This window comes from Bombina bombina, chromosome 5 (genome assembly GCF_027579735.1).
Source record: "Bombina bombina isolate aBomBom1 chromosome 5, aBomBom1.pri, whole genome shotgun sequence".
NCBI classification, from domain to species: domain Eukaryota; kingdom Metazoa; phylum Chordata; class Amphibia; order Anura; family Bombinatoridae; genus Bombina; species Bombina bombina.
Window position 1 is genome coordinate 973,334,262 of NC_069503.1, and position 24,108 is coordinate 973,358,369.

General features: G+C 39.3%; 2 protein-coding genes across 2 annotated transcripts in view; one reads left to right on the top strand and one right to left on the bottom strand.

The window, feature by feature from the left end:
• Positions 1-3,779, bottom strand: part of NBN (nibrin) — a gene marked incomplete in the record, with an annotated part of 346,156 nt that extends 342,377 nt beyond the window's left edge. Inside the window, 1 exon segment of the mRNA XM_053715908.1 lies at positions 3,707-3,779. Coding sequence (XP_053571883.1) covers positions 3,707-3,737 — 31 coding nt within the window.
• A 782-nt stretch (positions 3,780-4,561) lies between these two features.
• The window catches only part of DECR1 (2,4-dienoyl-CoA reductase 1), a 364,680-nt gene continuing 345,133 nt past the window's right edge, over positions 4,562-24,108 (top strand). The window contains exon 1 of the mRNA XM_053715187.1: positions 4,562-4,828. Coding sequence (XP_053571162.1) covers positions 4,754-4,828 — 75 coding nt within the window. The 5' untranslated portion in view covers positions 4,562-4,753. The remainder of the gene's footprint in view (positions 4,829-24,108) is intronic.

The following is a 24,108-nucleotide window of genomic DNA, read 5'->3' on the forward strand; positions in this document are numbered from 1 at the left end:
GGTTATTTGTAGAGCGCCAACAGATTCCGCAGCGCTAAATGCACGTGAATTTACCATGGAGACAGCTCTGATTGGCTAAACTGCAAGTCTGTCAAAAGAACTGAAATAAGGGGGCAGTCTGCTGAGGCTTAGATACAAGGTAAGTACAGAAGTAAAACGTGTATAATTATAACTGTGTTGGTTTTGCAAAACTGGGGAATTGGTAATTAAGGGATTATCTATCTTTTAAAACAACAAAAATTCTGGTGTTGACTGTCCCTTTAAATACGCAGATAATGTCTGCTGCTATATAGTTGCAATGTACAGGCAAATACAATTTTTAATACAATGTTAGTGAATGGGTTTGTCAGCATCCCAAAGGCAACTTTCCAGACTTCATTGTAAAGATTTGTACCACTGTCCCCCTTTTATTAAAAATAATTACAAATATTTAAATGTCTGCAGGTAATCTAACACAGACCTCAGCATATAATGCACTAAAACATATGTATACTATAAAAGTGTTTGTAACGCGTCCGTCGTCAGTTGCGCTTGCAGCGGCGGGCTTGACTGGGCGGGTGGGACCTCTGCACTACAGAAAATGGCCAGTGTATATGGGAGCGTGCGCGCACTGGCGGGGGCATGGCTGGGAAGGAGCGGACATGACAGAGGAGTGGCTGGGCGGAGCGGGCGGGACCACTGCACTACAGGAAATGGCCCGTGTACACGGGCTTTACCACTAGTTAAATGATAAACTAGTTGTTACACAATACAAACTAGTACCAAATAATTACAATTTCAATATTTTTAGATACGCATGTAAGCATAATTTAAATTAAAACATTAATTTTTTGTTGTCTGTTAAAAGACAGCTGGTGAATTTTATTTGCTATATACACTCATTGCAGCTGCACAAACCACAACAGAAGTAATGTTATATTGTGATTACTGTAATGATCCAATGATTTTTGTATTTTAAAATGAAAGCATACTTAAAGGCACAGTGTACTGTAAAATTGACATTAGATTTCTCAAAAATGACTTAGAAAACTGCCATCAAGTTACCATTGCAAATCGGTTAGTAATTATGACCCTGTAATGTGACTTTTTTTATTAAGCAAAACTGTATAACAGTGTAACTTTCGTAATATTGTTTTACCAAGGAAATGACAACCTATTACTATTACGATCGCTCGTTGTAATACACGAAGATCCCTCATGCTATTGCACATCTGCTCTGTGTGCACCTCAGCTGGCTGGTGCATACATGTATAAACTGTACCTCCTGGGCATCAGCTGGCAGGCTATGACTGGTGCATACAATAAACGGTACCTCCTGCGCATCAGCTAGCAGGCTAAGACTGGCGCATACATGTATAAACTGTACCTCCTGCGCATCAGCTGGCAGGCTAAGACTGGTGCATACATGTATAAACTGTACCTCCTGCGCATCAGCTGGCAGGCTATGACTGGTGCATACATGTATAAACTGTACCTCCTGCGCATCAGCTGACTGGTGCATTCATGTATAAACTGTACCTCCTGCGCATCAGCTGACTGGTGCATTTGTGTATAAACTGTACCTCCTGGGCATCAGCTAGCAGGCTATGACTGGTGCATACTTGTATAAACTGTACCTCCTGGGCATCAGCTGGCAGGCTATGACTGGTGCATACATGTATAAACTGTACCTCCTGCGCATCAGCTGACTGGTGCATTCATGAATAAACTGTACCTCCTGCGCATCAGCTGACTGGTGCATTCATGTATAAACTGTACCTCCTGCGCATCAGCTGGCAGGCTATGACTGGTGCATACATGTATAAACTGTACCTCCTGCGCATCAGCTGGCAGGCTATGATTGGTGCATACATGTATAAACTGTACCTCCTGGGCATCAGCTGGCAGGCTATGACTGGTGCATACATGTATAAACTGTACCTCCTGCGCATCAGCTAGCAGACTATGACTGGCGCATACATGTATAAACTGTACCTCCTGCGCATCAGCTGACTGGTGCATTCATGTATAAACTGTACCTCCTGCACATCAGCTGGCAGGCTATGATTGGTGCATTCATGTATAAACTGTACCTCCTGCGCATCAGCTGGCAGGCTATGACTGGTGCATACATGTATAAACTGTACCTCCTGCGCATCAGCTGGCAGGCTATGATTGGTGCATACATGTATAAACTGTACCTCCTGGGCATCAGCTGGCAGGCTATGACTGGTGCATACATGTATAAACTGTACCTCCTGCGCATCAGCTAGCAGACTATGACTGGCGCATACATGTATAAACTGTACCTCCTGCGCATCAGCTGACTGGTGCATTCATGTATAAACTGTACCTCCTGCACATCAGCTGGCAGGCTATGATTGGTGCATTCATGTATAAACTGTACCTCCTGCGCATCAGCTAGCAGGCTATGACTGGTGCATACATGTATAAACTGTACCTCCTGGGCATCAGCTGGCAGGCTATGATTGGTGCATACATGTATAAACTGTACCTCCTGGGCATCAGCTGGCAGGCTATGATTGGTGCATACATGTATAAACTGTACCTCCTGGGCATCAGCTGGCAGGCTATGATTGGTGCATACATGTATAAACTGTACCTCCTGCGCATCAGCTGGCAGGCTATGACTGGTGCATACATGTATAAACTGTACCTCCTGCGCATCAGCTGGCAGGCTATGATTGGTGCATACATGTATAAACTGTACCTCCTGGGCATCAGCTGGCAGGCTATGATTGGTGCATACATGTATAAACTGTACCTCCTGCGCATCAGCTAGCAGACTATGACTGGCGCATACATGTATAAACTGTACCTCCTGCGCATCAGCTGACTGGTGCATTCATGTATAAACTGTACCTCCTGCGCATCAGCTAGCAGGCTAAGACTGGTGCATACATGTATAAACTGTACCTCCTGCGCATCAGCTAGCAGGCTATGACTGGTGCATACATGTATAAACTGTACCTCCTGCGCATCAGCTGGCAGGCTATGACTGGTGCATACATGTATAAACTGTACCTCCTGCGCATCAGCTGGCAGGCTATGACTGGTGCATACAATAAACGGTACCTCCTGCGCATCAGCTGGCAGGCAATCGCTGGTGCATACATGTATAAACTGTACCTCCTGGGCATCAGCTGACAGGCTATGACTGGTGCATACAATAAACGGTACCTCCTGCGCATCAGCTAGCAGGCTATGACTGGTGCATACATGTATAAACTGTACCTCCTGGGCATCAGCTGGCAGGCTATGACTGGTGCATACATGTATAAACTGTACCTCCTGCGCATCAGCTGGCAGGCTATGACTGGTGCATACAATAAACTGTACCTCCTGCGCATCAGCTAGCAGGCTATGACTGGTGCATACATACAGCTGGTGAATTTTATTTGCTATATACACTCATAGCAGCTGCACAAACCACAACAGAAGTAATGTTATATTGTGATTACTGTAATGATCCAATGATTTTTGTATTTTAAAATGAAAGCATACTTAAAGGCACAGTGTACTGTAAAATTGACATTAGATTTCTCAAAAATGTCTTAGAAAACTGCCATCAAGTTACCATTGCAAATCTGTTAGTAATTATGACACTGCAACGTGATTTTTTTTTATCAAGGAAAACTGTATAACAGTGTAACTCCTGCGCATCAGCTGGCAGGCTATGACTGGTGCATAGATGTATAAACTTTACCTCCTGCGCTCTCTGGCACCAACTTCCACATTGCACTACTTGACTTCCAGTTATTCTGTATCTGTACACACTGTCAGCGGCGCACAGTCAACACGTCACCAGCACTGATTGCCGCCTTACTGCTGGTTTGTCTCCTAGCATTCCGTATAGGGCAACCATTATTAGGAAGCAGCACCCCATAGTGGTGATTTGTGGAATTACATGTTAAAGCAAGTTACTGTATTGTAAAATATACAATTTGCTATTTGGAATTATTTACCTCGCTTAGTTCTTATTGACACTGCATGTTAATGGTAATGGAAACTAAATTAAAGGAAATAATAGTGTCAGTTTTTGGACTAGATTAAATAGCAAATAAGTATGTGAAAAATTAAAGTGATGACAGACAAGTTATTGAACATTTAGAGGACGATAAGAACCAGATTACAAATTGGATTTGATTACAAACATACATGTGGTATGGAGAATAAAAACATCACTGCAGTTAAATCAAGTCCATGGTTAATATTTATTATGTGCCTGGTAGTTAAGTGCAGACTACATGATATATTTTAGATTGCACACAGGTCTACCTAATATTATTGCGCTTTTTGGAGGAGTGGGACTGGGGAGGTATCCTGGGTGGAGTTTACTAGAAGTGGGAGGTAGCCTGGGCGGAGTTTACTAGAAGTGGGAGGTAGCCTGGGCGGAGTTTACTAGAAGTGGGAGGTAGCCTGGGCGGACGTTAGGCATAGTGTGTGTTAGCGTACTAGAGATGTGTGGGCGGGGTAGAGATGTGTGGGCGGGGTAGAGATGTGTGGGCGGGGTTCCGGGAATTGCCGATTCAACACCGTAAGCCAGTGTCACTGTCTGTCATGCATTGCCCTTCCCCGTCCCACTGTCTTGCAGTCATTGGTTAAGGAGGATTAGCAAATTGCAGGCTTTGCAGCTACTCAATTCGGTTTTACAAATAGACAAGTTACTATTATTTATTAACCTATAACTGACTGGAGCTGATCGTAGCTGCTTCAGACCTGGGATTAACTGATTGTATTCACTGCTGTTTTCATGATGGCGCAGGCACTATCAGGGCTGGGGCGACCCGTTCTGCTACAGGCAGCCAGAAGTGTGCGAGGCCTGAGAGTAAGGATTGTTTTTACACACTCTATTAAATCTATCTAAACTGTGGATTTATCGCTGACAAAGTTGGTTGTTGATCATAAGGTCACAACTTGAATAATTACAACGTGTAAAACTTTTCCGATTTTTTTTTCTTCTATCAGACACATGTTGTTAGGTACTATGACGTTGATTCTACCATCTTTAATAGGGGCGCAATTAACCACAGGTTTAGAATAAGTAAACACATTTTATTCTGTAGGCCGATAAACAATCACATTAATAATACGATAAACTAGATCACTAAAATGTTTGGAATGGTGGTCAGTAGTTTACTAAGTCAAATGTCTTATGATTTAGTTGAAATTTTGGCAAAAACCTGTTATCCTATTTGGCAATAAGATCACGTGCAGAACCAGCACACAAGTTCAATACTAATACTTCCCCCCCTCTTAACCCCTTAATGACCGGACCATTTTTCAATTTTCTTACCCTTAATGACAATGGCTATTTTTGCGGTGTTTGTGTTTAGCTGTAATTTTCCTCTTTCTCATTTGCTGTACCCACACATATTATATACCGTTTTTTTTCCATTAAATGGACTTATTAAAGATACCATTATTATCATCATATCTTATAATTTACTATAAAAAAATTATAAAATATGAGGAAAAAATGGAAAAAAAACACACTTTTTCTAACTTTGACCCACAAAATCTGTTACACATCTACAACCACTAAAACACACCCGTGCTAAATAGTTTCTAAATTTTGTCCTGAGTTTAGAAATACCCAATGTTTAGTACAATAAATACAAGTAGCACTTTGCTATTTCCAAACCATTTTTTTTTTCAAAATTAGCGCTAGTTACATTTTAACACTACTATCTTTCAGGAATCCCTGAATATCCCTTGACATGTATATATTTATATTTAGAAGACATCCCAAAGTATTGATCTAGGCCCATTTTGGTATATTTCATGCCACCATTTCACCGCCTAATGCGATCAAAAAAAAAGTTCACTTTTTCACAAAATTTGTCACAAACTTTAGGTTTCCCACTGAAATTATTTACAAACAGCTTCTGCAATTATGGCACAAATGGTTGTAAATTCTTCTCTGGGATCCCCTTTTTCAGAAATAGCAGACTTATATGGCTTTTGGGTTGCTTTTTGGTAATTAGAAGGCCGCTAAATGCCGCTGCGCACCACACGTGTTTTATGCCCAGGAGTGAAGGGGTTAATTAGGGAGCTTGTAGGGTTAATTTTAGCTTTAGTGTAGTGTAGTAGACAACCCCAAGTATTGATCTAGGCCCATTTTGGTATATTTTATGCCACCATTTCACCGCCAAATGCGAGCAAATAAAAAAAAAAAAAAAAAAAAAAAAAGTTACATTTTTCACAATTTTAGGTTTCTCACTGAAATTATTTACAAACAGCTTGTGCAATTATGGCAGAAATTGTTGTAAAAGCTTCTCTGGGATCCCCTTTGTTCAGAAATAGCAGACTTATATGGCTTTGGCGTTGCTTTTTGGTAATTAGGCCGCTAAATGCTGCTGCGCACCACACGTGAATTATGCCCAGCAGTGAAGGGGTTAAATTAGGTAGCTTGTAGGGAGCTTGCAGGGTTAATTTTAGAGATCAGCCTCCCACCTGACACATCCCACCCCCTGATCCCTCCCAAACAGCTCTCTTCCCTCCCCCACCCCACAATTGTTCCCGCCATCTTCAGTACTGGCAGAAAGTTTATATTTTTTTTAAAAAAAAAATCCCTTTTTTTTTCCTCTTTCTGCCCTCATTCATTGGTGTCAGTGTGGCTAATGGGTGCACGCGCACATGCATGCTCAAGCGCACATGCATGCTCACGTGCACGCGCGCGCATTGTGCACGCGCACCCTCACACCCGGCACTATCGCTACCGGTGCAGAGAGGGCCACAGAGTGGCTCTCTCTGCATCAGGGGCTTGTAAAGTGGTATTGCAGGATGCCTCCATATCGAGGCATCACTGCAATACCCTCAGAGCTGCTGGAAGCATTTGTGATCGCTTCCAGCACTCTGTTAGACAACTGACGTACCAGGTACGTCCATTGTCATTAACTGCTTGTTAATGCATGACGTACCTGGTACGTCAGTTGTCATTAAGGGGTTAAAGGGACACAAAACCCATATTTTTTTCTTTCACGATTTAGAAAGAAGATGGAATTATAAACAACTTTCTAATATACTTCTATTATCTAATTTGCTTCATTCTCTTGATATCATTTGCAGAAAAGCATATCTAGATAGGCTCAGTAGCTGCTGATTGGTGGCTGCACATAGATGCCTCGAGTGATTGGATCACCAGTGTGCATTGCTATTTCTTCAACAAAGGATAGCTAAAGAATGACACAAATGAGTTAATAGAAGTAAATTGGAATGTTGTTTAAAGCTGTATCCTCTATCTGAATCATGAATTAAATTTTTGGGGTTTAATATCCCTTTAAGATGGCGAAAATGTGACATGTAAACAGCAACGCGGTCTCTTAGGTACAGGTTGCCTCCATGCTTGTACCTGCTTTTGTCTGCTTTCATGTTTATACCTAGTGCTTATGCATGCTCACCTCATGACAGTCCCACTCTGCATGTGCACACCTGGTGACGGACAACTTAGTGACAAGCATTACTCTGTACCAACAATTATTGCCTTACTTATATTTTTGACATTGATTTGGAAATAAGTGCCATTCCTGTGTATACAGCAAAGTAACACAGTATAATGCTTACTTTTTTTCTTTTTTTTGAGAGGGAAAAACAAAATCTTTATCCTTAGTATATTTTTGTTTTGATGAATGCTGTGATTGATGAACAAAGAAATATACTGTACATGGAATTTTAGAAAGAGAAGTGCGTTATTAAAGAAAGTGCACCAAGCCATGACCTAGGGTAACACATTTAATTACTACAAGTCTGAGCTGATTTTAGGGACATATTGTCTGTCTTCCTCTATATTGGCCGTCATCTGTCTGTGCACATACAGTTTCCATTTACAAGTAATCAGCCTTCATACCCAGCCATAGAACAGAGCCAACTGCTGTAGCAGTGGCTGAAGTCACTTAGCTATGCGCCGTACCACTATAACATAGGCTGCGGATATATGCGCTGGCGCTGTGTAACTTCCTGACCAAGAACGCATCCACCAGGTGTGTAATTACCAAAGATAATGGAAAATATCAGCGCTTTCCCCTCATTTACTGGCAGATACAATTGACCCTTCTCTCCAAATGGACCATAAAGAGTACAAAAACACCAAAACAAAAGTTATTATACTGGCGCAAAAAGAATTGCTGAAGCGGATATGTATTATAAAAATTAATATAAAATACCCAAGAATAAAGTGGATATCAGAACAGCACTCGTAATGCTACCAATAAAAAATTAAAATCTGTTTATACAAAAAGTTAATATGTTAGAATTTATCTAAAAAAAAAATTTGATGTGCACATTTATAAAACCACGTCGGTTAATAAAGCAATACATTATAAAATAGTATGTAGATCCACGAGAACATTATCTATATGCGCTTAAATAGATTCAGCAATATTTTCCTGTTAGAACCAAATTTAATTGATCGTTAAGTCCACATATGAAAATTAATATCTCCCAAACAGAGTATAGTTAAAGTTGCACCTTAGATATGATGTATCAAAAGCACAGTTCGGTGTTAATTTACTCACAGTGTCTCTTAGGTGTAGCCTTGCAAATCCGAGCCGTCATGCTCTATAGTAGGCCACTAGAAGTGGCGTCTGACAGCTGTATTCTGGTGGACTGTTAGAGGTCACATAATCCGCTCTTCCACGTCACTCCTTTTAAAATGGGGATTCCCTTCACCTGACACCTCCGTTTCTCACATATGTAGTAGTTTGTTTTTTTCTGTAGTTTTCTGTTATAGCTCCAATCATTTTTCCAGGCACATTGATCCCTTGCCTCCACTATTGTTTGTAATCCGGACGTAATCCTTAAATTTGTCTGCTCCTGCTCAGACAAACAGATCTGAGCCGGTAAACAATACAAATTGGCTAATAGGTGTTATTTTATGACTTAAACGACTAAGGGCTAGATTACAAGTGGAGAGCAACGCTAATATGTGCTGGTATTATAAGTTAGCCGCAATTGCTTCAAAATACTGTTTTAACACAGCGATCTTTTGGTTTAACCATGAAAATAGCTTGTCCAATGCAGCAACCAGAAATATATCTCCTACTGATATGTTCCAAAAAGAACAAAACAGGCTGTCTAGTGAGTGATTTCTGGTTTGCTGCAATAATCCTGTTAAAACAGTATTTTGAAGCAAAAAAAACTGAGAATTTGCATATCTTACCCAGAATTCTCTTGTGCATTGTTAACATTGCATATTAAGTATTTCTGGGAAAAAGCAAGCGGGGAATCTATTTCCTATGCAAATATTTACATTGATTTTATTTATTTATATATATATATATATATATATATATATATATATATATATATATATATATATATATATATATATATATATTCACCCATCTGTGGCTGCTCGATAAACACCCAGCCATTACAAGTGGCTGGTTATTGCTACCGCAGGCTCGCGGTAGCAATTAGCGCTCAGCAAATTAAGCAGAGGTCAGACCTCCTGGTTAATTTTCAATATAACCCCTTCTTTTCACTGTAGTAATCTTTATTAAAAAATAAAAATAGTAGCATCTTTTTTAATAAAGTAACTGAACAAAGCAGTTATAAGGAGCTAAAGTTAGCTGTTGTGGAGAGTTAAAAAAATGGCACTGAAAAGTGTGTATACATTGCGGTCTATGGGAACTGTGTGTTCCCAGTAAATATATATGTATATGCTTATGTGTATATATATATATATATATATATATATATATATATATATATATATATATATTATTTTTTTTTTTTTTTTTTATTTGCTGCACGACTTACCCCCTGACGTCATGAGAATGAAGCTCCCATTGGAGCCTATGGAACACGCTCTCATTAGCGCAGTGCTTCTGTGCATTGCAAACGCAAGGTGGAGCTGTCCGCTTGTGTTGCAGCAAAGCCAAGCAAGCTGAAATTTATCAATTTAACCAGACCTGAGCTATTGAGCAGCTTTCAAAGGAACAAGATCTTCCTTTCTATAACTCAGTCCAGATTAGAATGCATAGAAAGAACTGTTTGCAGAAAAATGCAAGTGAAGTCTGTGTTGTGTGATTATTTTATTAGGTTTATAATGCTGTTTAGCAAATGTTTTTGTTCATTTAAATTAGTTTAATTATATATTCTCTGTTGTGTGATTATTTTATTAGGTTTATAATGCTGTCTAGCATTTAAAGTCTTCATTTCAAAGCTTTTAAAATAATGTATTGGGTGTTACTTATGACAATTTTGAGAGGGGCCTGGAACCTAACTACCTCACTTCCCATTGACTTACATTATAAATTGGGTTTCAATTTACAACGGTTTCGATTTACAACCATTCCATCTGGAACCTAACCCCGGCGTAAACTGAGGGCTACCTGTATATATATATTATGCATAATCAAACATTTTATGGAAAATGAGTTTGTCTATTTAAACACACTTGCCTTTGTAATAAAATGGTGCTGTTCTAACAGTCCCTGGAAATTAAAAACAAACAAACAAATTCTGTAACCTGCAAATTTAAATAGCTAGTTTAAAGGGACAGGAAATCCACGATTTAGATAGAATATACGGTTTTAATAACATTCAAATGTACCTCTGTTATCACACGTGATTCATTATCTTGGCCTCCTTTGTTGAAGGAGAAGCAATGCACTACTGGGAGCAAGCTTAACACATCAGACGAGCCAATGACAAGAGGCATATATGTACAGCCACCAATCAGCAGCTAGCTCCCAGTAGTGCATTGCAGCTCCTTCAACAAAGGATTCTAAAAAAAATAAAGTAAATTAGATAATATAAGTACATTGGAAAGTTGCTTAAAATTGCATGCTCGGCCTGAATCATGAAAGTTTAATTTTGACTTTACTGTCCCTTAAAGTAATTTGCAGCATTTCGAAACATGGGTTACAGAATTTGCTTCTTGGCATCTCTAGGGAGTGTGGGACAGGCATCTCTAGGGACTGTGGGACAAAGCACAAGTTTTAAACAAAAGCAAAATATGATAACGGGGACATAAAACCCCCCAAAAATTATTTCATGGTTGTAAAATTATTTTTACCCCCAATTCATTTCTATTTATCACATTTACTTTGTTGAAAAGCAGGTTTGAAGGTATTAGGAGCGTGCACGTGACTGAAGCAATATATGGCAGCAGTTTTATAATTATAGTGTTCTCCCCAGGACCTTTTTTAATGGGTGCACCACCCAGCTGATTTTTCTGACCACTCGGCTGAAATGTTAGGCAAAAAGAATCTAAATTCAGCCAATATTACAATTCTTCATTATGTATTGCTCAAATTATCGTTAAATACATTTAGCTTAAATTATGCTTTTCATTTGCGCATTGGATAGCAGAAAATGTTATCCTATTAGAAAGTATTACACCCTGACTACTTTATAAGTTTTCTGTGGAGAAAACAGAATTATGTTATACATTTGTAAGAACAATAGGTGTCACCAGTGTTCTCTGCCATGTAGTGCTCCAAAAATGCGCACACAACCTATCTAGAAATCACTTCATAAAAGAATACCAGGAGAATGAAGTGCATTTGATAAGTAAATTGAAAACTTTTTAAAAATTGTGTGCTCTGTCTGATTCGCAAAAGGAAAACCTGGGGTTTCATGTTCCTTTAATCCCCATCAGTGCATTTCTGGGACCTGGTAGCTGGTCCCAGGAATGCACTGATAGCTCGTTTTACTCAGAAATACAAATGGCAGTACCTGTCTTCTATACCCCTTTGACTTTATTATAATGAAATGATGTTGAGGTCTCATCAATCTGGTATTCATTACGACCGCTATAAAATGTAGGAATAGTCGGCATTCTATGGTTTATTTAAAGGGACGGTCTAGTCAAAATGAAACTTTTATGATTTAGATAGGGCATATAATTTTTAAATAACTTTCCAATTTACATTTATTATCAAATTTGCTTTGTTCTCTTTGTATTCTTTGCTGAAAGCTAAACCTAGGTAGGCTCAAACTGATTTCTAAACTGTTAAAACCCACCTCTTATCTGAGTTTATTTTGACAGTTTTTCAGTTAGACATTGCTAGTTCATGTTTGCCATATAAATAACATTGTGCTCACTCCTGTGGAGTTATTTGAGAGTCAGCACTGATTGGCTAAAATGCAGGTCTGTCAAAAGAACTGAGATAAGTGGGCAGTCTGCAGAGGTTTTTTTTTTTTTCATACATAATTTTTATTGACCAACAAAAGGCACATTTATACAGTAATGCAGGATAAAGCAGAACATGAGAGAAGTTGTCAGTGTCTGCAGACATTATTGCAAAGTTACAAGCCAGGCAGAGTATAGTACAGAGCAGAGCCTAATAAGTTTTTTTTTTCTCCTTTTTTTTTGGGGGGGGGGGGGGGATAATTATTCCCCTATCCAAGCAAACAACAACAAAAAAAAAAAAAAGAAGAACCCTTGGTTCTCCATCTTCCCCCCCCCCCCCCAATCTCGCAATGTTACAAAATATTTTTCCACTCTGCAGTCAGTTGCAAGGATCACTAAGATGAATTCTGTTGAATGTCTCATAGCAAAGAGGATTTGTAGTTGGAATGTTAACGGGAACGATATGAGAACCTTGTCCCATTTATCTGAAAAAAATGTTTAACTTTGTTACCGGGGGGGTTAAAGCGTCATATTGCTCCACCGCTATTTAAAATCTGATTTCCTTTAGAAAGACCCTGAAACTAGGGCTATACTTATCTTTCCAAGATTTAAGGATAAGTTGTCTAGCAATGAGAATGGCTGTATTAATTAGGTATCTATTATGAATTCTCATTGTTACACAAAAGAATAATATATTTATTCAGCATAATTTTAGTGTCTAAAAATGTATTCAACCAAAATTTGGGACCACAATTTTTGGATCTTGGGACATTGCCAAAAACAGTGAAAACTAGGGCTATACTTATCTTTCCAAGATTTAAGGATAAGTTGTCTAGCAATGAGAATGGCTGTATTAATTAGGTATCTATTATGAATTCTCATTGTTACACAAAAGAATAATATATTTATTCAGCATAATTTTAGTGTCTAAAAATGTATTCAACCAAAATTTGGGACCACAATTTTTGGATCTTGGGACATTGCCAAAAACAGTGAAGAAGGTCCGCTTCCCATGAATGGCATCTAGAACATGGAATTTTATCAGTAGGGTTCCGTTTTGACCTCATGAGGGAAGTAATGTCTGCTCTATTTTCATGAGCCTCCTTCCAAATTATTGATGCTGTGTATTTATTAATTCTAGTGAAAACATCTTTAAAATCATCGAATTGCAGGTTCTCTAGGTCAATAGCCCATTTAGAATATAGCGTCCTTAATTTTACCCTGATTTAATATAAAGGTTTTATAAAGGAGAGCAGTGGAGTATAGACCCGATAGACCCGATTGGTATATTTTAATTATCATATTCAACATTCCCAAAGAAAAAGTTTATTTTCTACAAATCTTCTTAACTGAGAGAAAATGTCTAACTTGAAGATATGCAAAAAAATCTTTATTACTCAAACTAAAATCTTGGACCAGTTGTTCAAATAACTTGATTGAGTTTGTTTCTTCAACCAATAGTTGGATCACTAGATTAAGACCCTTCTGTGCCCACTTGTGAAAAAGTCTAGAGTCTAATCCATTCTCAAATTCCGGGTTCCCTTGAATAGGCAGGAGGGTAGAAAAGGAGTTATCTATATTTAGCCCTTTACAAATTGTATTCCAGGCCTTGACTATGTTAAGAAAAGTGTACTTAAGAATGTTAATTTTTAAACTTTCTATTCTGGGAATATGCAAAAGTGCTTTGAGTATGGAAAGATTATGTTCTCTTCCACTTGGTAGCTTGTAATATAGTCAGACCCTGTTAACCTCTAACACAATTTTGGCCATACTTGACCAATTGTATGTTTTAATATCAGGCAATGCCATACCTCCATAGGAGAGCCTATAGATATGCGGTTTTCCTTTACCCAAATTTTTTTTCCAGCAATATGAGTAGAACTTTATTATATCTTTACTATGAATAAACATTGGTATATTCTGTATAATTTGGGGAATAATATTATTTTGATCAAAGACATTTTTGCAGAAAGAGACGGGGGGAGTCTCGACCAGTCACGTAGTGAGGCTAATTTTTTTTACCATAACGGGGGTAGTTCAATTCATACCACTGTTTAGGATCTTTAGAGAGCACTATTCTGAGATACTTTATCTTCTCTGTTGTTAGAGAAAAAGGATTTTCTGTTACGCTATTCTTGTGTTTAATAATCCATAATATTTCTGACTTATTGGCATTCATTTTATAGCCTGTGAAAGAGCTATATGTTTTCAAGATATCAAATAATTTTGGTATTGAGTCCTTTTGTGTTTCTCATGTATAATAAGATGTCATCCGCATATAGAGCTAATACATGGTCTCTGTCCCCAATCGAGACTCCTGCTAGTTTATTTCTGCAAAATACTGCAAGAGATTCTAAAGAGATGTTGAATAAAAGTGGGGAAAGTGGACATCCCTGTCTAGTCCCCTTCTGAAGATAGATATTTGGTGAGTTGCTACCATTAATAATAAGAGAAGATGCAGGATTTTTATAGATCAATTTAATAAAGTTTAAGAAATGTCCAGATAGCCCAAATTTGTCAAGGGAGGTAAAAAGGTGATCCCATGAAATTGAATCAAACGCCTTTTCGGCATCTAAGGTAATCAGCGCAAAATCCCCTATTTCCTGTTTTTTTATCTTCCTGTATATAATATTTATCCCAGTAATACTCTATAAGCGTCAAAACTAATATTTTTCATTGATATTCTCCCATGCATGAAACCCATTTGATCAGGATGTATTAGAGGATCAAGAACTTTTTTTTGAGGCAATTAGCTATAATAGAAGCAAGAAATTTGTAGTCACAGTTAAGGAGAGAAATAGGATGATAGGAGTCCATTGACTCAGGATCCTTCTCTTTTTTTGAAATTAAGACTATATTAGATAATGTAAAGAAGGTAGATAACATCTCGTTTTTTTTATATAGTATTTATTATAAAGATTGGAGAGAACAGGTGTAATATGATCTACTAGCATTTTATAAAACTCAGTCGGGGATCTGGTCTGGACCTGGGTCTTTCAAATTGGCAGAACTCTTAATTGCTTGTGAAATTTCATGCTGCTGAATATCTCTATTCAGCTCTAATAGAGAGTCTGTCGAGATTTTAGGGAGATTTAATAAACGCCAAAAAGATTCCTTATTGGTACAGATATGTGGTCATGAGTATAAATCTTTTGGAAATACTGAAAAAAATTATCCTGAATCTCTTTGATATTAGTCAGCCGCTGCTCACCTACTCTGATTGCTTCAATAAGATTATTTTTTTCCCTACTTTTCACTACATTGACCACAAATTTAGCAGACTTGGGGCCATATTTATTGAAGATGACTTTATTTTTGATCTCTGCTTTGACCATCTGTTGATTGAGGAAGGTTTCTCTTTCAAGTTTTGCTTTTTGATATTCCTTCCAATTATCCTTGTTCTGATATTGTATATACGTTTATATATTTATTCCTAAATTGATTAGCCAATTGGAGTTCTCTTGCTTTCCAACATCCCCTTTTTTTTTTTTTTTTTTTTTTTTTAAACCTTTATCTCTCCTCTGAGCACTGCTTTGGCAGTCTCCCAGAATATCTCTGGTTTGGATTCATACTCCTTGTTGAACTGTTTAAACTCCAGCTATTTTCCAATCAGCCAATTCCTAAATCCTTTTAGAAGAAATGTAGGGAAAAAAAAGTTCCCAACTCCTTTTTCATGGGCCTTCTTACTTTTAATTGACAATGTAATAATTGCATGGTCCGAAATCAATACCTCCTTAATATCGGCCTTAGTCTCATAGCGAGCAGTCTGCAGAGGTTTAGATACAAGATAATCACACAGGTAAAAAGTGTAATAATATAACTGTGTTGGTTATGAAAAACTGAGGAAAGGTTAATAAAGGGATTATCTATCTTTTTAAACAATACAATTTTTAGCACTAGACTTAAAGTGAAGGTAAAGTTTTTCGTTTTTGCAGCCTGTATTCTATTCCTCATCTAATATATAGTATGATCGCAACTTTTTTTTTTAATTTTTTTTTTATATATATTATTGTTATAAATACACTTTATATTTACATTCCCGGCCGTTCCTAGCTCCGCCCTCCATGTATTTCCGGATAATTGCCTTTATTACGTACAGAGCGGTCCCACCCGCTCTGTACGTACTTCAAATGCGCGTTCCCGATTGCCGGAACAATTGCGCATGCGCACCATTCCCCATACAATCGATTTGCGCCTGCGTGACCCAAAAAATGTTATGCCTAAAGCGCAGGCGTCAATCGTTACAACATAGTATTCAATGACTAGCTATTCATTCATTACTATGTTGTAAGCGAATTGTGAACGCTGCAAGGGCCCGATCCGATATGCAGCGTCGCCCGCAAATGCCGGCGACGCTGAAATTTGCGCTGGTTTGGTATCACATATACAGCGTAACCTAGAAGTTACGCTCGTATATTTCTGCCGTCGCCCGTAGTTTTTTTGGGCCATAGGCAGGTATACCAAACCAGCCCAGTTTGGTATCCAATATACAGCGTAAGGACTTACGTGGCGAAAATGGAGAAATCTTACTCCATTTTCACCTCGCCACAAAAAGCAGCCGTAGTAAGCCTTACGCTGTCTATTGGAGCCCCGTAACTCCCTAAACTAGCTACAAAATAAACCTAACACCTAACGCATGCGCAATGTCTATCTAGCTGTCAACCGCGATCCCCGCCGTAATCCCTAATAAAATATTTAACCCCTAAACCGCCGCTCCCGGACCCCCAAGGCAGAACATACAGTGATCTGAGATGTCTTAGCAGAAAATGCAGCATGTCTGCAGAAAGAATGGGACACTTTGCAGGAACTGTCAGCGATTTAACTTTGCAGCACTGCTCCACATTAGGCTGTTCTTTTCAAACAGAGATGTGCTTTGGCTGCATTGTGTACGTTTTTCTTAACACAGTGCATTCAGAGCAAAGTGCTGTTTGAAGTGAACAGTCAAATATGCAGTAGAGCTGCAAAGCAGCAGTGTATTGGTTGTCGACTGGCTCTCAGGCATTTTTCCAAACCCGCCCCCCTAGCCTGTCCCAGTCTGCAAAGCTGTTTTTTCTGAATGTAAGACGTTAGTATGAGCAATGCACCTTTTTTAATACTAATACTTCTATGTTAGACAAAGAGAAAAAGGAAACAAATTTATTCAAGGGACATTTTACTTTTTTTTTTTTGTCTGCAGCTAATTTGCAATGCAATTTTCAACTACTGCACTATATTATAAAACTTTAAAAATGGCTTTATTCTCCAGTTAACCAACACATTGCAATTGTACTGGTGCTTAAGTGTAACTGCCTAATTTACAATTGAATTTTATTTAAAAATGATCCGCAGAAACATTTTCACTAAAAAAATATCTCATCGCAGAAAGTGAAAAAAAGTCCTGCCTCTGGGTCCCGGACCCCGCCGCCACCTACATTAACTACCCCCTAATGTGATCCCCCTACACCGTCGCCAACAATATTAAACTACCCCCTAAAGTGAGCCCCTTACACCGCCGCCATCTACCTTACCTACCCACTAAAGTGAGCCCCCTTACACCGCCTCCATCTACCTTACCTACCCCCTAATGTGAGCTCCTACCCCGCCGCCATCTATTTTAAAATTATTAACCCCTAATTTAATCCCCCTACCCCGCCGCCACCTATATTAAATTAATTAACCCCTAATCTAATCCCCCTACCCCGCCGCCAGCTATATTAAATTATTTAACCCCTAAAATACTAAACTATCCCTACCACTAAACCCAAGTCTAACCCTAAAAATAGCCCTGAAAAGGGCTTTTTGTGTGGCATTACCCCAAAATAACAGCTCTATTGCCAGCCCTTAAAAGGGCTTTTTGCGGGGCTCTGCCCCAAAGAATTCAGCTCTTTTACCAGCCCTTAAAAGGGCTTTTGGCGGGGCTTTGTCACAAAGTAAACTGCTCTTTTGTATCTAATCTAAATCCCCCTACACCGCGGCCACCTATAATAAATGTATTACCCCCTAATCTAATCCCCCTACACTGGCCCTACCTATAATAAATGTATTAACCCCTAATTTAATCCCCCTACACCGCCGCCGCCTATATTAAACACATTAACCCCTAATCTAATCACCCTACACCGCCGCCAGCTATATTAACTATATTAACCCTAATTATATTAGGGTTAATATAGTTAATATAGTTATTATATATATTAACTATATTAACCCTAATTATATTAGGGTTAATATCGTTAATATACAGATAATATAATAAGTATAATAACCCTATCTAACTCTAACATCCCTAACTAAACTCTTATTAAAATAAATCTAATATTGGGGGGCGGAGCCTGACCACGCAGGAAGATGGTCGCACATTAGGAGGGCTCCTGCATCCTAATCTGACAAAAAGCCTTTAATGTAGTATTCATACTTTAGTTATTAATCCTAAACAGCCTGGTTCTCATATGGGACAATAATTGCTGTGTGGATGTGAGATCGGTTTAATAGTGGGAGCTGCTGTTATACACTACTCAGTGCCGGGCCCCCACGTGGAAGACTCATCTGACCTTGCAGGCCTCACTTACCACTGAGCTGAGATTCTCCCAACAACTAAGGGCCAGCTTTTATTGACATCCTGTCCGGCCAACGGATTACCGTTATTCCGGTGAGACAGATAAGTGTCGGGAGAACACCGGACCTCACGGAGAGCTTCCACTCTGCAGAGCGCCTTAAGGCCTGAACGGCATCTGTTAGATTTCCTCTCAGGGGACCTGCTGCAGTAAAGATAAGGAGGTCTGCACATCGCATTGACTGCACGCAACTGGCCTAATCCCGGACCTCAGTTATATTGGTGGCATAGGAGAGGGTAAGCAAGAGGAGTCGGTACCATATCGACTTACAGTGAATTGCATTGTCATTAATACAGAGGTGCTCTAGCTGCATATCCCCTGTCATTTTTTTCTTTTTTTACCGCGGGGCAATAAGTTATCCACATTCCCTGGGGCACAGATCTGCTGTAGCAGTATAATTGCACATAAAAAAAAGATTTATAACTCCTGTAGAGGTTTAATCTGAGAGGCAACGCTTAAGACAAGCTTTAGCCCTATAAGCATATCACCCTTACCGGGCATCAGAGACTTTTTGCCAAAAGAGACATTCTGATTGTAGATACTCAAGCCCCTGCAAACCATACTGAAAATCTGAATCTAGTTGTATAGTGTGGACACTCCATAGGAAAGAAGCAAAGAAACCATTTACATATTTGCAACTTCAACCAAAGCCCCACTGGGAAAGTTTATTTCAGGGCATGCCTAATAAAAGAGCAAGCAGAACAGACAAAATAAATGCTCCTAAATCTATGAGCCATTACCTTAAGCCCATAGATTCAACTAAAGGTACAGCTGCAGTAGATATGGCGTGCTCCCAAGATAATTCAGCTAACCCTATCCCAATGGATGGAATGTCGCAACCCCAGTTTATTACTAAGGAGGACATTTCACATCTATCATCTAAGACTGATATTCAAGGAGTCATGAATGAGATGAGGAGCTTATTTAATGATTTGAGAAAAGATTTTTCTGCACTGGAGACAAGAGTTTCAGCAATTGAAAAAACTTCCAAAGATAATACATCCACTTTACAACAACAGTCAACTGATATACAAAATCATGCGGATAATTTGCAATATCTCAACGACAAGTTGGAAGATATTGACAACAGGGGACGCAGAAACAACCTGCGCTTTAGGGGCGTCTCAGAGGCGGTTGCCCCACAAAACATCGAAGGTTATCTTCAAGCGCTTTTTAGAATCATTAAGGACTCTCCCTCATCACCGGATATCCCAATTGAAAGGGCACATAGAGCCCTTAGGCCTAAACCACCCAACAAAGCCCCCCCAAGGGATATAATCGTCAGATTTCTCAGTTTCAAGGACAAAGAGGAAATTCAAGGAGCCAGGAGAAAGCACCCAATCACCCATGTAGGAGAAGAAATCCAGGTCTTCACAGACCTATCACCCATAACTCTTCAAAAGCGCAGAGACTTAAATCACATCACCTCTGTGCTAAGGAGCAACAAGGTTATTTACAGATGGGGCTTCCCAGTGTCTATAATTGCCTCAAATAACAACAAAACGGCCATTTTTAGGCCCGGCATGGACGAAAATACTTTTTTTGAAAATCTATCAATACAGGTTCCTGCCTTGGGCAGGACTCTTGCAAGGGACATTGCACCCTCTACTAGCTTTGCTAGACAACATCCTGTGGAGGAGAGAATTGGGTAAAGTATGAGCTGATACCTGATGTTGATGTACCTGCTTCCACTAGACCTCTCAGGTCTATTGTAATTGTTGCTCACAATAATGGACTGCCACTTTTGAATGTATAATATGCTATAAGGTTACCCGTTGTTTTGACAGTTAATTGCTACACATTACTATCTCTATTAATCTACTGATCTATGTCATAATATTTTTAGACTCACCAGTAAATGCTACCTCTAGCTCAATCTTAAGTTAATAATCACCTCAAGTAATAAAAATATCACCTACTCTAGACTGGGTTGACACATACTAGTCATAGATCTACTATTTAATTTATGTTTTCTGAATCAAGAGATAAATAAAACTCCAGACCGATATAAATCTTATCATGTTGTATTTTATGCAAGGCAGTGGCTAGATATATATAGAGGGTAGACTATATGACCTGTTATGACAGATGTGTATTATGATTATGTAAGGTATACCAGCATATAGTAGTGATCTCCACCTACGTTAAGATTATTAGGGTAACACTGTCCCATTAGATAAAAGTTATGTTAAATGGCAGCTTACACCATGTTGAAAATTGAAATGTACTACGAATATGTATAAGTTCTTGTTTATAACTTACGTCAGTATAGGGGCTTTTCCCCTTGTTAAGTGTTCTTTGTTTGTTAGACAATTATATAGACGAGTGCTGCTGGGGTCTCTTGAGTGCCCTTGTATCACTTGAGTATACTGTTCAGAGGCTACATATCTAACACGGTACTTACTCTTGTCTAATCTGCACACTACTATCTGTTTCTCAGTATCTTTCTCTCCCTTTCTATAAATCTCCAATCTCTTATCTATTCCCCTTTTTTTTTTTTTTTTTGCCATGCAGCATAAATCCAGCATATTTGGGGACCACTCCATTAATCTTACCACGATTAATACGAAGGGCCTTAACGACCCGGGTAAACGCTCCATTGCTTTTAAAGAATTGCATAAACTACATAGCCATATAATTCTCCTACAGGAGACTCATTTTAGGAGAGGTAAAGAACCTAAATGGCACAATATTCAGTTCCCTACCGCATACTTCGCCTCTGGACAAAATAAAAAAGGAGGGGTGGGTATAGTCTTCCACAAATCGTTACCATTCATTTTGACACACATAGAAAAAGACCCGGAAGGGCGCTATATCATTCTGGTTGGCACTTTGTTTGGGCACTATATCACACTAGCCTCGGTCTACTCACCTAGCCAGAAACAAGACTCCTTCTTTCATAGAGTCCGAGACTTGTTACTAGAACATACTAGAGGTATCACTTACCTAGCGGGAGATTTTAATATTGTTGCAGACCCCCTGGTTGACACCTCTAAAGAGGTTACCTGTACATCATCCACCACAATAAATCAGGTTAACAGTACTTTAATAAATTTAGCTTTACACGACGTCTGGCGCACACTACATCCCACAGCTAGGGATTATTCTTTCTACTCTATACCACACAATAGCTACTCCAGGATTGACCATATATATACTGATTCTTGCGGCTTATCAATTACACATCGCAGCAACATAGGCCACATATCCTGGTCGGATCACGCTCCGGTCTCCTGTGCAATCTTATGGCCAGACATTCCTATCACCCAAAACATTTGGAGACTGGATGAAACTCTATTAGACAATCCAATATTTCTATCCGACCTGCAGAAAATAATTCGGGAATACTTTACAACTAACACATTTCCATCTTCCTCTAAAGCCATCATCTGGGAAGCCCATAAAACTGTAATTAGGGGGGCTTTGATCAAACAAAAGGCGATTACCAATAGACAGTATAGGGCTAAATACCTTGACCTACAGCATAAATTAAATTCTCTGGAAACCAAACATAAAGAAACCCCGACATGTACAGACATTACAAACCAACTAAGACAAGCGAGACTAGATTTTCAAAAGCACATAGCAGAGTCCCACCAAAAGAAAGCTTTATACCTAAAACAGTATTATTATGAGGGGGGCAATAAACCGGGCAGAATCTTGGCGAGAACCCTTAGGAGAAGACAGCTTCACACATACATACACACTATTAGATCCAAAGATGGCCATACCCTTCGCAGCAGCGATCAAATTGCGAAGGAATTTCACGATTATTACCATTCCTTATATAACATACATGATCCCACCTCAACGACCTCTCAAAGCGCAGGGGCTTCTGCACCAGAAAATCTAATTAACTCATATCTGGGAGATATTGATCTCCCTTCCTTAACTAGAGAGGAGTCCAGTGCACTGGACGCCCCAATATCTGAAGAAGAGCTATTCGAGGCCATCAAGGGAAGTCCAGGAGGCAAAAGCCCAGGACCTGATGGGTTTTCATCAGTGTATTATAAAAAGTTTACGGACATCTTAGCTGGCCCTCTCTTCGACCTATTTAATGATATCCGTGATGACCCTAATTTATCTCGCGTTCTTTTAGAAGCTCATATAACGGTACTACCCAAGCCGGGAAAGGCGGCAGACTCCCCGAGCCATTTCAGACCCATATCTTTAATTAATTCCGATATGAAAATACTAGCAAAGATCCTTGCAAATAGACTCAACAAGTACCTCCCATCTTTAATTTGCAATGACCAGGTGGGTTTTGTCCCAGGCCGAGAGGCTAGGGACAACACCATCAAAGTCACTCAATTAATTAACCATGCCAAAGTCTCGGGATGCCCATTAGTCCTCTTCGCTACTGACGCGGAGAAGGCTTTTGATAGGGTCAGTTGGTCTTTTCTGCGTTGCGTTTTAGAGAAAATGGGGTTCGGGACACCCTTCGTAAAAACACGGTTTTGGCACTCTACTCGAATCCGAATGCAAAAATAAGAATCAATGGAACACTATCGGAATCGTTCAATATTAGCAATAGGACCCGGCAGGGTTGCCCCCTGTCGCCATTGCTGTTCGCACTAACAATTGAAGTGCTGGCGCATAAAGTGAGACTAAATAAAAAAATCAGGGGCATGGTAATAGGGGACAGAGAGCATAAGCAGGCATTATATGCTGATGATATTCTCTACACGTTAACTGATGCTTTAGAGTCTGTACCAGAGCTTTTAAAGGAAATTAGGGCATACGGAGAGGTTTCAAATTTTTCCCTTAACCTTAGTAAATCAGAACTGCTGAATATCAATACTAATCCTGAAGTGGTGCTTCATTTACAACGAAATTATAATATATCTGTAGCAAGTACTAAGCTAAAATACTTGGGTATATATCTAACGCCTGACCCCTCGGATCTTTTTAAACATAACTATATTCCCCTGAAGAATGATATTATGGCCGACCTCTCATCCTGGAGAGCGGGGACGGTTTCTTGGCTGGGCAGAGTGGGTGTTATTAAAATGAATGTTCTCCCTCGCATACTGTACCTGTTACAAACTCTGCCCATTGCACTCCCTAAAAGCTATCTTACCCAGTTGCAGAATTTGATTGAACAATTTGTTTGGGCCAACACCAAACCCAGATTACCCAAACGTACCATGTATCTTCCAAGAGATAAGGGGGGGCTAGGGCTACCAGATATAGCTTCTTATAAACAGGCAGTAGGTTTACAAAGAATTGTAGAATGGGCACAGAACCCAACCACTAAGGCATGGCTCGATCTAGATAGACAGATCTTTAAATTAAATAATATGGGAACTCTCGCCTGGATTCCACCCTCACAACGCCCTCTCGCAGTCACTAAATATCACTTGACAGAAGAGACACTTAATATATGGGACAAGACCATAAACACATCCACGTATATCTCTACTAAACATTCCC